Source organism: Protopterus annectens, chromosome 8.part0, assembly GCF_019279795.1.
Source record: "Protopterus annectens isolate FY-2018-M chromosome 8.part0, PAN1.0, whole genome shotgun sequence".
Lineage (NCBI taxonomy): Eukaryota > Metazoa > Chordata > Ceratodontiformes > Protopteridae > Protopterus > Protopterus annectens.
The window spans coordinates 1251718198-1251733460 of record NC_056741.1 but is presented as its reverse complement, the minus strand read 5'-3'; the positions used below and the strand labels follow the sequence as shown (position 1 = coordinate 1251733460).

General features: G+C 41.1%; 1 protein-coding gene across 1 annotated transcript in view; it reads right to left on the bottom strand.

The window, feature by feature from the left end:
• LOC122808456 overlaps window positions 1–15263 on the bottom strand; it is a 447437-nt gene that overhangs the window by 100750 nt on the left and 331424 nt on the right. Inside the window, exon 11 of the mRNA XM_044079416.1 lies at window positions 13235–13367. Coding sequence (XP_043935351.1) covers window positions 13235–13367 — 133 coding nt within the window. The remainder of the gene's footprint in view (window positions 1–13234; window positions 13368–15263) is intronic.

Genomic DNA, 15263 nt, shown 5'->3' with positions numbered 1-15263 from the left:
TTTAAGAATAAAACTGGTATGGTAATCTAAAAAAGTTAACTTCATTTGCAGAGAGTATTATTTTGCACTTGATAAACCCAGAAAAAGACTTGCACTTGATAAACCCAGAAAAAAGACATTTTGGTGTTGAACATGGAGACAGTTTCATGTTGTTCTGGGTTATAAAATTATTCAAGATAAAAACTGCTACTGTGATAAACTATATACCCAAACATTAAATGCTTCAGCAATATCCAGATTTATATACCAATTTTATATACTAATTAGGCATTTTTTTTAATCAACCAGAGGAACGTATTGCTGGGCCTGTCAGGAAAGGGCAATCTAGCAGTAGATTGGGAGAAGGAATGCCTGGCAGAGGATAATTTCCTGGCACATTTTTTGTTTTGAAAAGTGTAGTGTGGAGGCCTTCCTGACAAAACTCGGTTTGGCAAAGTAGTTTGTGAAACTTTGGCACTGGTAATACAAGGATACTTCAGGTCCTGCAACTCTTATCTTGCAGGGTCTTAAAAATGCTCTGCTGACTGTTTACCAAAAAAGAAAACTTAAGAAAAGCATCCATGGTTTTACTTTTAAAGTAATCAGGCAGAGGTTATAACCTACGCCAAGTCATCAGGCAGATGTAACCTACGCCAGAAGTACCTCTGAAGGACAGAAGCAGAGAGCTGATCTAGATGATGCTTCTGTGGCATTACAGCTGCATTTTAGAGTGCCTAGTGACTTGTGCAGCCAATGAGAGTAGAGGCAACCTGTGTTTTATTGGATGAATCAGGAACAGAAGTGAGTTGGTGTAAGGCCTGGGATACTAGAACCAGGGCATCTTTTACCATGAGTTTGACAGTTGATGGCTCCGAAGACCAGGGTTGAAGATATACAAGTTTTCTTCCCCAACCTGTCCATCAATTTGCTGTCTTTATCTGAGGGAAGCAGAGGAGAAACAGATTGCTTATCCAGTGCGACAGCAATTACAGCAGGGTATGCAGAGGGGGGCTTAATGAGAAATTTACAATTCTCAGGTACTCCACAGAACCTGTCTGGTCTCTGCTGCAGGTGGCTGAGAATCAGGAGCTCTGGAGGATGAGGCAAAGGCATCCAAGTATGCAGGGATAACTGGAGGGATGGCTGTGAGAGAAAGGAATTCCATCTAGAAAAGCTCATATTTTTTTTTTGAACCTCTGTCATTTGAGTGGAATCCCACTTGAAATACTCCCTCATTTTGGTAAATGTTCCCAAATGTAAAGTCTTCTGGTGGGGAATCATATTCTAGGCAGTCCTCTTCCAGTGAGCAGAATCCTAAGGGGGAGGTCAGTTGTGAAGGATAGGGGAGGCCAGTTGTGAAGTACAGGGAAGGGACTCACCAAAAGATGGAGAAAGACTCCATTTCTGGAGTTTGAAGCAAGTAGCCTAAGGGTACAGGCCTGGGGCCTAAGGCTGGCAGAGCAGATGGAGCCTGTGAAGTAGCAGACCAAAGGCCTATGAAGGTCTGGAAAAGGATCTCAGAAAATGCTTCCCAGTCCAGAATACAAGAGTTTATTTTTTTTGCTTCTTTTTGAGTGAGGACATCCTAGGTCTGGTCTGAGGAGGCGCAGGCTTAGAATCCAAGGTCATAATAGGAACTGAGGAAGTCTCCTCGGTAATGGAAGCTGGTAGTGTGTTTGGGCGAAGCAGGATTCCCCTCCATCAGAAACCAATGTCAGTATAACCTCCATGGATGTGCCGGTCAGAGAAAAGTACAGTTTTGTACCTTTTTCCTCCATCTTTTTAAGAAAAACTTCTGCCTTGTTACCAAACAGGCGGTCCTGGTTTAAGGGTGCATCCAGTAATTTCGCTTTAAAATGATCTGGCAAGGTTTGCATCTTAAGCAAAGCAAGCCTTTTAAGTACAGATTCAGTTACAGCAGCCCTGCAAGATGCCTCTAATGAATCAAAACCACATTGCAAAGTATGCTTTCCAACTTGTTTAGCTGAATGCAGTACATCCTGTAAATCCTTATTTTCAGCACAATCAGGAATCAACAACATTTTCTGTTTAAGCAATCCAGTAATATGCTGCTAATACTTTTAACATATGAAAAGTACAGTTTTGTACCTACCATAAATGTAGATGTTAGAGTGTATACACTGCTGCAGTCATTACACTTGGGTTATCCTGCCATCAGGCAGTTCCCCAGTCGGCCTGAGTTCCAAAGTCTTGGACCGGCGTCGGCTGCTGTTGCCTCCTCCCTGACGTCAGTGCAACAGGGGCATACAAGATGCAGCAGACGCCATTTTCTTCAGTTTTTCTTGCCCCAGATGTCAGGTACCTCTAAATAGGTAGGCAATCCAAATTGCTAATAAAACCTACACAAGAAAAGCAAACAACTTACAGCTACCAGCAAATACTCCCCATAGGTAGTAAAGGGTAGAAGACATACGTACCAGCAAGTAAGAGGGGAGGGAGGGTAACCTGGACTGCAGCAGTGTATACACTCGAACATCTACATTTATGGTAGGTACAAAACTGTACTATGTTCATCGTGTTACACTGCTGCAGTCATTACACTTGGGTAGAATCCCAAAGCTGAGGCTGGTTCTATAAGGCATTAGGGGTGGCTATAAGGCCCTGCAAAACTGCAGTGGCAAAGCCAGCTCAGGATTTAGAGTATAGAGGCAGATGGTAATGCTTAGTGAAGGTATGTACAGAACTCCAAGTTGCTGCTTCCAAAATATCCTTAGTAGGTAGTCCTCTGAGGTAGGCATTTGAAGTGGCTGTTGCCCTGGTGGAGTGAGATCTAATGCTGCTAGGTACAGGTTTCCCATGGTGTGTATAGCAGAAACGTATACAATGTCCTATCCATTTTGAAATGGTCTGTTTTGAAATGGCTTTTCCCTGTGCTCCTGCAGCATATGCTACCAACAACTGCTCGGATTTACTGAAAGCTTTGGTTTTGTCCAAGTAGAAGTGTAACTGTCTGTGAATGTCCAAAGAATGCAGTAGTCTCTCCCCTTTATTCTGTGGTTTTGGACAAAAAGTTGCAAGTGAATAGTTTGGTTTAGAGCCACACTGGATACCACCTTTGGCATAAATGGAGGATTAGTTCTTAGACACCCTGTCCTATTGGAAAATGAGGAAAGGTTCCACTGCCATTAGTGCCTGTAATTCTGAAACTCTTCATGCTGATGTTATTGCCAGGAGCAGAGCAGTTTTCCAAGAGATATATTTTAATTCTGCAGTGTTAGCTGGCTCAAAAGGAGGTAAAGTTAATTTTTCCAAAACAAAGTTGAGGTCCCAAGTTGGAGTAGGTTCTCTACGGGGTGGTCTTATGTTTTTAGCCCCTCTGTGGTACTGTTTTAGCACAGGATTAGAGAAAATTGGTGGATCCGTGTTGAAATGAGCAGAGATAAGAGGCGTGGATCTTGATAGATGAGAAGGAGAGGCCTTTGTCCAGCATCTCAGTTAAATATTGTAGTATCTGAGGAATGTTTGGGATAAGAGGGTCAAGGCTGTGAGCTTGGTTCCAGGCACAGAATCTCTTCCATTTATCCAAATAGACTTTCCTGGTGCCTCCAGAATGACATCCATAACAGCTTTGGAGAGAGGCATTGTTTGCTTGACTAAAGGAATCTTCCCATGCAGCTAGATTTAAGGTCTTTAGCTGGCTGTGTAGTATCGGATTGTTGTGCTGAGTAGCAGATGTGGGATTTGAGGCAAAATCCAGGGTGGTCCTTGTGCTAAGTTCTTTAAGATTGGGTACCAGTGCTGGCGTGGCCAGTCTGCTGCAATCAGGATCATCTTTGGCTCTTCTTGCCTGGCTTTTAGGAGTACCTTCGGCAGGAGAGGTAGTGGTGGGAAAGCGTATACTTGTAGGTTCTTCCAGCTGAATGAGAAGGCATCCACTTTCCATGCTTGTGGATGGTAACTCCTTGTGCAGAATTTTTGTAGCTGGCAGTTCATTGGGGATGCAAACAGATCCATGTCCGGGCTCCACCATTTTTGTGTTATTCTGAATATTTGTGGATTCAATTCCCATTCGTGGGGATCCATGATGTTGCTGCTTAAGTAGTCTGCCAGTGTGTTTTTCTCTCCTGGCAGGAATTGTGCTTGCAGATGAACTTGATAGTTTAGAGCTGTGTTCCACAAGGTCATGGCTTGTCTGCAGAGAGGGGTAGGAGTGAGTGCCCCCTTGCTTGTTTATGTACCACATAACTGAGGTGTTGTCTGTCTTTAGTAGTAGTTGACCTGGATGCAGCAGGTCCTTGGAAGCTATAAGGGCATTTTGTACAGCTAGCATCTCTTTGTGATTGATGTGAAGATGCCTTTGCTCTGCAGGCCACTTGCCCTGAATACATCTGCCTGCCATGTGTGCTCCCCAGGCGTAATCCGATGCATCTGTTGTCAGTGTTTGCCTGGCTGTGGGTCGTGTAAAAGGCTGTCCCTTGTTGAGGTGACAAGTTTGAGCCCACCACTGAAACTCCTGTTGAAGGCAAGGAATTAGTGGTATAACTGTTTCCAAACTTGGACAGTGTTGAGACCATACATTCTTTAGGTACCATTGTAGTTTCCTCATATGCAGTCTGACATATGGAATTAGTAGTATGCAAGATGCCATGTAACCCAAGGCCTGCAGAATTTTTTTTGCAGTGAGTTGGGTCTTTGTTGCCATCAATTGAAAGTATTGAGTCAGTTGTCCTTGCTTGTCTGGTGTGAGATAAGCCATCTGGGCCGTTGTGTCCAAGCTGGCATCCAGGAATATTATCTCTTGTGAGGGCACTAGTTTTGATTTCTTTTCGTTTACTGTGTACCCCAGGCAACTTATCTTTTTTACAAACACCAGATGCTTTAGAAGACTGTCCTTGCTCTCTGCTTGAATCAGGCAGTCGTTCAGGTATGGATAAATTTGATTTCCTTTCTGTCTGCAAAACGCAATTACTGGTGCCAGGCACTTTGTGAAGACCCACTAATGGACTTGCTCCACCTCAAAAAATCCAAATCTACCAGATCCACTACAGCAAGCGACTTAAACCTTAGCACGGATATAAATAGGACATGCTGGAGGGATAGATTTTTCACCCAGAGACTCCCTATGCTGTGGAATAAAATCCCGGTCCATGTGAGGCAGAGCACCTCGCTGGCTCTGTTCAAGAGAAATCTTGACCGGTGGATGGGAGATCGTAGGTTTACCCCGGGAATCATCTCTGTGTCACTGCTGGACAGAGGCACAACAAACTAATGGGCACAGTACTTTTTAACATAAGGGGTGGCGTAAGCCACAAAACTTTGGGCTAGGATTATAAATGCCTTAGGGCAGATAGCCTAGTATAAACCTATGAGCCTATGACCCTGGGCGCAGTAGATGAGCCAAAGGGCAGTGCAGAGAATTGGTAGTGCATTGAACCAGCTATGAATCTGAGGTATCTTCTGCAGTTTTGTCTGACAGGGACATGCAGGTATGCCTCCTTGAGGTCCAAGGTCACGAGCCAAGCTTTCTTGCCCAGCATGGGTAGAAGCTGCTGTAGTGTCAACATTTTGAATTTCAGAACATCCAGGTAAGTGTTTAGAGAAGAAAGATCCAGAATGGGCATGCAGGGTTTGCCCTTTCTGGAAACCAGAAAGTGTCTCGAGTAAAATCCTTGTCCTTGCTCCTGTGGTGGTACCTTTTGAATAGCTCTCATATCCATGAGTGATGTAATTTGTTTTTGAGCCTCTGCCCATTGATTTGGTGGCAGATTTGGCATTCCTTTTAACCTTGGCAGAGTGTGAAAGTGGAACCTGTAACCTTGATACACAATGTTGAAAACCCATTTGTCTTTGGTGATCATATGCCAACTGTGATAGAAAAGTGCCAGTTTTCCTACAAGGGGGCTGCCAAGAGAGATTTGTTTGGCAGCTGTAGTGGGAAGTCATTGGGGCTGCTTTTTATATGGTTGGGGCCTGTCTTCCCCTTCTTTCTGACCTGATGCAACCTGTTGTCGAGGCCTGTAAGGACCTTGTGGTTGACCTCTACCCTCTTGGACGTCTGTATCCTCCCCTTTGAGGTATGTCTAACTGGAAAGGACCAAATCTTAGTTGGCCAATTTCTGCTAAATCTAGGAGGCTGAACCTGTAAAAAATCCTTCACCGTTTGCATAGATTTTGCCTTATCCTCCATTTCCTTTAATACCTCTTCTGCCTTAACTCCAAACACATCCTGCTGTAAAGGTGCATCCAGTAATTTTGCTTTAACATGATCTGGTAACGTATGTTCTTTTAACCAAGCATGTCTTCTAATGACAGAGCCTGTAACTGCTGCTCTACAGGAGGCCTCTAAAGAATCAAAACCACATTGCAAAGTATGCTTTCCCACTTGTTCAGCTGCATGCAATAAATCCTGCATTTCTTTAAAATTAGGAGGATCTGAATCTGGAAGCATTTTTTGTTTCAACTGAGACAGCAAAAATTGCTGATATTTTAGCTTGTGAAACTGGCAATTTAAGGCTCTCACTGCTAAAGTTGCAGACGTATATACTTTCTTTCCCCATCTGTCTAATGCTCTGGAATCTCTGTCAGAGGGAACTGGATTCTTGGCTGATGAGGCCTTAACCCCTTTGGGTCCCTGATAAATAGTTTCAGGGTCAGCTACAGGGCTTTTATACAGAAATTTGTGAGAGTCAGGGACTCTAAGGTTTAACAGGGGCTGGAAGTAAGGAATCAGGATTTAAGCTGGATTCAGTACACACATCATCCACAATATCCAACACTGGCGGAATAGCAAGGGGTCTGTGTTGATTTAATAAAAAGGAAGTCTCTGAGCCTTTACTTGGATTCTGAATAATCCTGGCCTTCCCAATGGAAAAGCTCCCTCATGGTATGCAAGGTTTCCCCAAAGGAGTAGTCCTCCGGCGGAGAGGCTGATGGAATAGATTCCTCAGCATCAGAATCCTCATAAAAACAAAAAAACAAAAAAACACTATCGCTGTACACCTCCGTGTGTCTTGGGAAATCCACACACCGCTGGTATGTTGATAAAGACCAACAATTTCAAGCAGTAAAATTGAAACAAATAACCCAAAAAGCAACAAAAAGCTGTAAAAGATTTAATCAAATAATAATGCAGACTCCAAGGTTAAGCGCTTTCACTTGTATAAACACAAGCTTCATCAGAACACAATAACTAACTAAATCTGATCTTAAATAGCTTTTTTGGTGCCAAAACATTTGAATCTGTCATACAAAATTTAAAAACATATACACTCCTTGCCTAACCCAACAATCCTACCATAGTTGAATATATGACATACAATATAATGAATTATAAGCATAATAATAAACATAAGCATAATAAATAGAAATGTTAGTATAATATAATATAATATATATATATTCTCATGCATACCTAAGGAGGAGGGGACTCTAGGCTTTTGCATGTAGTATCAGGAAACATGCAGACATCATTTGGGACACCACGCCTCCTCATTGTCATGAGGTCATTGGTTCTCGATCATAATTACATATTTTTTGAAGAACAACATTTCAGGCAAACCAGGGGAGTAGCAATGGGAGCCGCTTGTGTTTCCATCTATGCTAACCTGGTTATGCTAGAGTGGGAAAAGACCAACATATCTGAAAGTATATATATGAAATATATTAAATATTATTCTAGATATTTGGACGACATCTATTTGGTATGGGATGGAGGAGACAACTTATTGCACCAATTTTTGGATTACATCAATCACACTAATGGTTTTCTGAAATTTACCTTTTCTAAAAACAACAAAGGTTTGGCATACTTGAATACATTAGTTAGTAGAGAAAACAATATGTTTAGTTCCAGGATTTATAGGAAAAATACATTTACAAATGATTATTTGGAATTTTCTAGCAATCATCCTAAGAGGCAGTTTATGAACATATACAAAGGACAACTCATTAGAGCAGTCAGGATGACATCTGTATACAGTGACATGCTCGATGAAGTGACATTTATTACCTCATTATTTAAGGATAGAGGTTATGATGTCACAGCCATGTTTAAAGTTAAGGATTATGTCAAAGAATGGGGAAAAAATATATGCCACTGCTGGGAGAAAGATACAACTGTGCTGTTAAGGAGATATCTAAAATGACTGATATGACAAGAGATGACAGGTCGTTTGACAGGACATGTATTTTAGAATATGGAGTATATACAGGTAAGGTAAAGAAAATCTTGACTGACAATTAGCATACTATCTTAACAGATCAGGAAATTGTACCTATTGTAGGTCATGGTCCTAGATTTGTTAATAAAATTGGCATTAACATCAAGCTAATTTTAGAGAGAGGTCATTCTTTTAAGACTCCCTTATATAAGAATACAAGTAAATGTGGAGCTTGCAACCAATGCAACACCATATTTCAGGGTGATAGTGTGGTGTTGGATAATTATAACCACACTCCTATTAGGTTTTGTGGAGGAAACTGTCAAACCAAAATGGACATATATCTTGCCATATTGTAGGACCTGCTCTGGGTTCTACATAGGCAAGACCCAAAGGAGGTTTAATAGACGTATTTATTCTCACCTATATAGTATCAAAAGAAAGGATGATAAAAATGCACTTTACAGGCATATTAAAGCACATGGTGACAATCATTATTTTAATTTCGGTACTGTTGAGACTTTGAAGGTGGACCCAAGAGGGGGAGACTTCAAAGGTTTGCTCTCATATAAAGAACTTTGGTGGCAAATTTATACCGATGCTTCCGTTTCACCTGGTCTTAATGATACCATATCTATTAAACCACTGCTGTCTTTGAACTGAATATAGTTTTAGGTATGTATTGTATTGAGTCAAAGGAACATTGGAGTGTCACATTTAGGTATACATTAAACAAAAATTCTTATATTTTCTGACTTTTACATTTTGATTTATATATTATACCAACATATTTTTATTTATTATTATGCTTATGTTTATTATGCTTATAATTCATTATATTGTGTCATATAATAATCAACTATGGTAGGATCGTTGGGTTAGGCAAGGAGTGTATATGTTTTTAAATTTTGTAAGACACATTCAAATGTTTTGACGCCAAAAAAGCTATTTAAGATCAGATTTCGTTAGTTATTGTGTTCTGATGAAGCTTGTGTTTATACAAGTGAAAGCGCTTAACCTTGGCGACCGCATTAATATTTGATTAAATCTTTTACAGCTTTTTGTCGCTTTTTGGGTTATTTGTTTCAATTTTACTGCTTGAAATCGTTGGTATATATCAACAGAACAGCGGTGTGTGGATTTCCCAAGACACGGAGGTGTACATCGATAGTGTTTTTTTTGTTCAGTTTTTCCATTGTTCGCACCAGAATCCTCTTAAGGGGGTAAAGAATATCCTAGGTCTGAGGATGAATCTGAAGAGATGGACACCTGGTCGGATGAGTCATAGTCTGCATCCTGTCTAGGCCTTTTATCAGGAGGGGGATGGGACCCCCTGATCAGAGTGATTAGGTCTTCGGCCATTTTGAGCATTTGTTTCTTAGGCATGGAGGCCTGTCCTGGAGAATGCTGTATTTGTTTCTTTGATTTTAAAGGAGGCTTAGACTTAGGTTTAATACTTAACTGAGTAGGTCTGAAGACACCCTCAGAAGCTGCAGGTAGCTCAGCTACTTTGGATCCCTCTGAAGGGTTAGCTTCGGTAGGCTGAATAACTTGTGCGTCCGAAGGCGCAGCCATCCCCACGTGGTAGTCAGAGGAGGCCTGTGGTTCTACAGAAGCAGTAGTCAGGGGCTGCGAAGGCGCCTCGCTAAAAACCGGAGAACCGGTGACTGGCCTAGAAGAGGCTTCATCAGTTTTGGGCCTCGGATGCCTATCCTTGTCTTTGCGCTTTTTATGTATTCCGGTCGTCGGAAGTTCTGATGGCATGGTATAATTGAATTTTCTACCAAAATAACGTCGGGCAAAATAAAACCGAAGTTTAATAGTGCGCTTCTTAAACCTAGCGCAAAACCGACAACCAGTGACGTTGTGGTCTGGGCCTAGGCATGGGATACAATAAGAATGGAAATCTTTACGAGGTATTTGCTTCCCACAAGAAATACAGTTATTAACTTTTACTGACATTGGTCTGAGGCAAGAAAAAGTTTCCCCAACGGGGTACTTAGCTTTGTAGAAGACTTTGGTTCTAGATTCGGAATGAAAATCTCAGGAGACTGCCAACTGGCACCTGCGAACTGCTTTTCCTTTGGGCACTGCACGGCAAGAAAGACTGAAGAAAATGGCGTCGGCTGCATCTTGTATACCCCTGTCGCACTGATGTCAGGGAGGAGGAGACAGCAACCGACACCAGACCAAGACTTTGGAACTCAGGCCGAATGGGGAACCGCCTGACAGCAGGATAACCCAAATGTAATGACTGCAGCAGTGTAACACGATGAACATCTACAGCGGTGTCCAAAACAAAACTCGCCATAACCATCGGACGTACCTCAGCCCCTAGATACACGGCTAGCAGAACATCTTAATCTTGAGGAGCAGGAGCTTTTTCAGGCCTTGAAATTTTGGCCTTTCTCTTAGGCAGTTCAGTCAAACTGGGTACCACTTCCTTACCCAAGGCTATTCTTTTAAGGTGTTGGTTCTCAATGAAAAGATTGAGGGCCGCTAAATGGCTGGGTAGGGTCTTCGGAACAAACTGGCAAATACAGTAGAACTTGTAGTCGTGGGAAGACTACAAGCAAAAGAGGAAGAGATCGTGGCAGTCTGTGCGGGATTTGACATCTGCACTTGTATCTTCACTTCCTAGATGACATGCACGGAATCAGCTAAGAATTAAGCAAAGGACAGCAACCAGAACTAGAAAAAATAAAGGTTCCCAAACGGGGTGCTTATCTATTTAGAAGTCTTTGGCACAGAGCAGAATGAGTGAGCTGACATTCAACTGGTGGCAGAGTTCTGCGGTAAGTGCAGACATCACATTTATGGTCCACGGTTTATGGTACCTACGTGCGATGTCTCACTCAATACAGCAGCCAGGCTAAGGAGGGTCACTAGTGTTTAGAATACTACAACACGAGAATAGGACATCCCCTCCATCTTTTTAGCGAGAAAACATAAAAAGCACGGTTGATGGTTATCCTTATGTGGAACCTGAAGTCCATGTTGGCATTTGCCTTTCTTGGATGACATTAAACGTTATACACAAAAGTTAGAAAAGGATTTCTCAACAGGGCACTTACCTGAGATGTGGAAGCTGAATTTCTTCTGCGATCAGACCATATGTATGTAAGAAGCTTTCGGTCTAGCGGCAAAAGTTAACGGATGCAGCGTGTGGCAAAACTTAACAGATGCAGCGTGTGTACATCACTTTTATGGTCTATGTCCGGCAGCAACCTACATGCGACGTTCAATGCACCTTAGGCTCTAAAGACTTTTGTACACTGGCTGACATTGAGTAGCTTGGCAGGCAATCTCCTTCATGTAAAGAACACTGCAACAGCAGACTACAAGGACATCTACAGTCGCTTCAGATACGCAAACTTTAGATGCCATACAAGCCTCAGTCTGGTTCGTGGCAGTGGTAGTCTAAGCAGTTTTCTGGCATACTGTGGGGTTTAAGGCTTCAAGCAGGTATGTCTAAGTTTGACTGGGCAGCAGTACTTTCAGGCCTTGGTGTCTTTTTTTTTATATATATATCAAAAGTGGGACATCAGGGGTTGAGGGGTCCACCCTCAACTTGGACAAGGTGCTTCAAATATTACTCCTGTCACTCAACTCATTTGAAAATGCAATGTTTTTAAGATCTTTGAGACAAAAGAAACTGTACAGTTTTTATAATTGCGCTGTGCCCCTAGGCAAAAAAGGCACTGGGAGTAGAGAATCTTGTAGGGAATCTGCCTACCATAACCTCACTTCCCCGTTCTAGCTGAGATCTAACAGAGAAAAGGAGAAAACTGAGAAAATGAAAGAAAGCTTTCCCAAGCAGGGCACTTAGCTGAACCAATGAAGGCCAGCATTACTAATGATCACATGCAGAACAGACTGGTGGGAGACCTCCATTCATTCTGGCAGCAAGGTAGTCTAAGGATTTATGTTCATACGTTCACTAATGTAACCTTATGTCCACTGGCTTAGATCATAAGTCAGACATATGGCTCTACAGAAGGTTTTGGCTTTGGTATCCCAGCTGGACGTCAAAGTAATCTGGCAAGATAACACTACAGTCTGGAATACTGCCACAGTGATCTAAGGAAGGACATCATGCTTTACACCTAAACAAGGCTTTTATTAAACTGCAAAACATTACATTTACTCTCTCAGACATTGGCTTCAGAAAAACTACAGCAGCCAAGCTAAACCTTAAGAACAAAAAGGCAAAAAACCCCAATGGGGTACTTATCTTTAGATTTCTTTGGATGAAGAAGCAAAGCAGTCAAAGTAATTGTAAGCGGTTGAAAAGTTCTGAGACGCCATATTTATACTCCAAGGTTAAGACCCTACATGTGAAATCCCACGCACCTATGGCAGAGCCAGGCTTAAGCTTTTGTATAAGGAGCCGGCATCGGGTCACCTGAGGGCTGGAAATCCCACAGTATGAATAATGCAAAATGGGAATAGAAGGACATCCAAGGATAACATACCTACTAAAGCATATCTGAAAGAAAGCCAAACCCATCCAAATACAATTTGTAAACAAAAAGTACAAAAAACGTACACAGTCACTAGCAAATTCCCACTCGGTATCTGTCCTAGAAAGGCAAGCAAAAGGTAGTAGTCAAGATTCTAAAGGCAGTACCTGCTGAAATAACATTTTTGTTATATATGTACTGGAGGGCCCACTGACCATTCCATATATTCAGGCCTCCTGATTTATCTTCAGGTGCCTAAGAAGGGTCCTTTCACACTTGTAGAGAGCCCTAACCAAAAACAGGTCTTAGTCCTGCCACTACCCAAGTGGTCTACACAGCTAGTGGTACTGTGATAAAAGAGGTAACATTTCACCATGCCTATGCCTTCCAAATGTACTTCCGTTTGCTTTTCAGAACATGTAGTAAATACATTCCTCATTCAGAAACAGGAAAGAAAGCAGTCCACAGGCTGTTCTACCCTTCCATGCCTCTTCCCAGATAACTCCAGCTGCATTCTATGCTCCTTCACTTACACAGACCAGTATGATTGGATACTCAGCATGGTACAAGCTAGCTAACAAAATAAAAGAACTTAAAACACTTAAGACCATTATCAAAACACAAAGATCACTTGCTCAAGCCCGTTAAGTCAACAATTTGTCAAAAACTTGCCTGATTTGCTCCTCTTTCTTCTTTCCAGGAGATTCCTGCACTTTCTTGGGCTTTTTAGCTTCCTGAACATTAAACTGTGTTATGGGCTGTCCTCCCCATTCTCCCTCGAATGCATCTTCAATGTTATCAAAATCTAAACAAACAGAAAAATTATTCTATATACAATGGCAAAGAAGTGTTTCCTGCATAAAGTCTCTGATGTTTGGTTTCTGTAGTAAGAAATTCATGCCTACATTAATATGCATCAATACCTGCAGTCACACTTCCATTTCAGAAACTCCTAATTAATCATTAATCTGCATGTAAACAGAGAAGGCAGATCGTGCACACAAAGCAGCACCAATTCCACTCTGCATATACCACAGAATATTCATATACTTGATTCTGTGTGCAAATAATTTCAAATACACACATACATATGTGCATACAAACATATGCATACTTTTATATATACATAGAGGTAAGCACACGTACTTGTGTATATATGCATGTACGTGTGTGTGTATATATATATATATATATATATATATATATATATATATATATATATACACATATATACACGTACATACACGCAAATACAAAGCATACATATATACACAAGATAAATACACATATAATAAACCCATTCTTTACAAATATGAACAAAAAAACGAGTGCTCATATAAACGCTACTTATTTTAAATTTAAAGAAAATGGAAATATTTATTCCTCACTTCATAAAGCAAATCAGCAGCCTATGCATGCTAACACAGATGTTCAAGACTACTGTAGAGTTTTAGTTCTGGTCTGCAAATAAGGAAACCATACACTAACCATAACTGCACCTTCATGCTTTCTTTCCATTTCATACCTGTAGTTCATAATGGTGTTTGGCAAGGGTACCCATATCTAAACTTAATTAATGAGAAATATTACTTAAAAGACATGCAAGTCAAGAGAGAATGACAATCTTTAGGATGCAGTACAATCAATGGGAAATACTTATCACCATTTGTCACTTGTCCTCAATTTCACAAATTAGTTACTTCCTAGAGGGCATCAAATGAGAGGTCACTGGGGAAGAAGGAACACTATACTGCACTTTTCACACAGAAGGCACAACACTACAGACACTGAAAGATGTCACAATGGAGATGCTGTACTTAATCAAAATTTCATTAATACTGTAAAGTGATTAACATGCTACCCCACAGTATCATAATGGAAAAAAATTGCCAGATGATAGTTGCACTGCAACTTGTATACATACAGACACAATGTTATTACAAATGCAGCCAGTAACAACTTTAACACTTTTGCACATGTCAAAACAAATCTGGAAAGACAATTTGTAGTAAGATGCAATATCAAGTCTAGATAGAAAAAAAAACTTCCAGACATCATGTATGCAATGCTTCAAAGATATGGACAGTTGCAAAAACATATGCAAAAATGTAAGAGGGAATCTGGAATTTTTCTTAAAATGCATCACAGGAGAAAATGATGGAGACAATGAATGTACAAACACATTAAACTACAGTTGCATTACCAACTTTCGATAATAGTTGCTTCAAATGGCATCACTGCTGCAGTCAAACTCTGGGATCTTTTCTGCAGTAAATTTCTACCAACAGAGTTTCAAAGCAAAGCTCCTTCACTTACGCCATTTATACTTGGGACATCTTCATGGCCTGGTACAAGGTAAAAGTACAGTCAGTCATGTTTTGCGGCTGCCTGACCCCCCCCCCCCCCCCCCCCATATATGATTAACATTGGCATATGGTTAGGGTAGAACTGTCTTAAGATGGATATCTCCTTTAAAAAAAAAAAAAAAAAAAAAAAGATTTTGAAAATCCCTCGTGCTTCCTGAACAAAAGGGAAAACAGAAGAACAAGGGTATTTGGGTGTTGGGTGACTGGCTGGAAGGGAAAGGGAAGCCCACCCCAGCCCAGATGGCATGTGTGTATTAAGACAGGATGGAAGAAGGGAACTAGAATTGCAGTAATGACTACACTAGAAAAATCTACAAGTTAAGCTAACATAACTG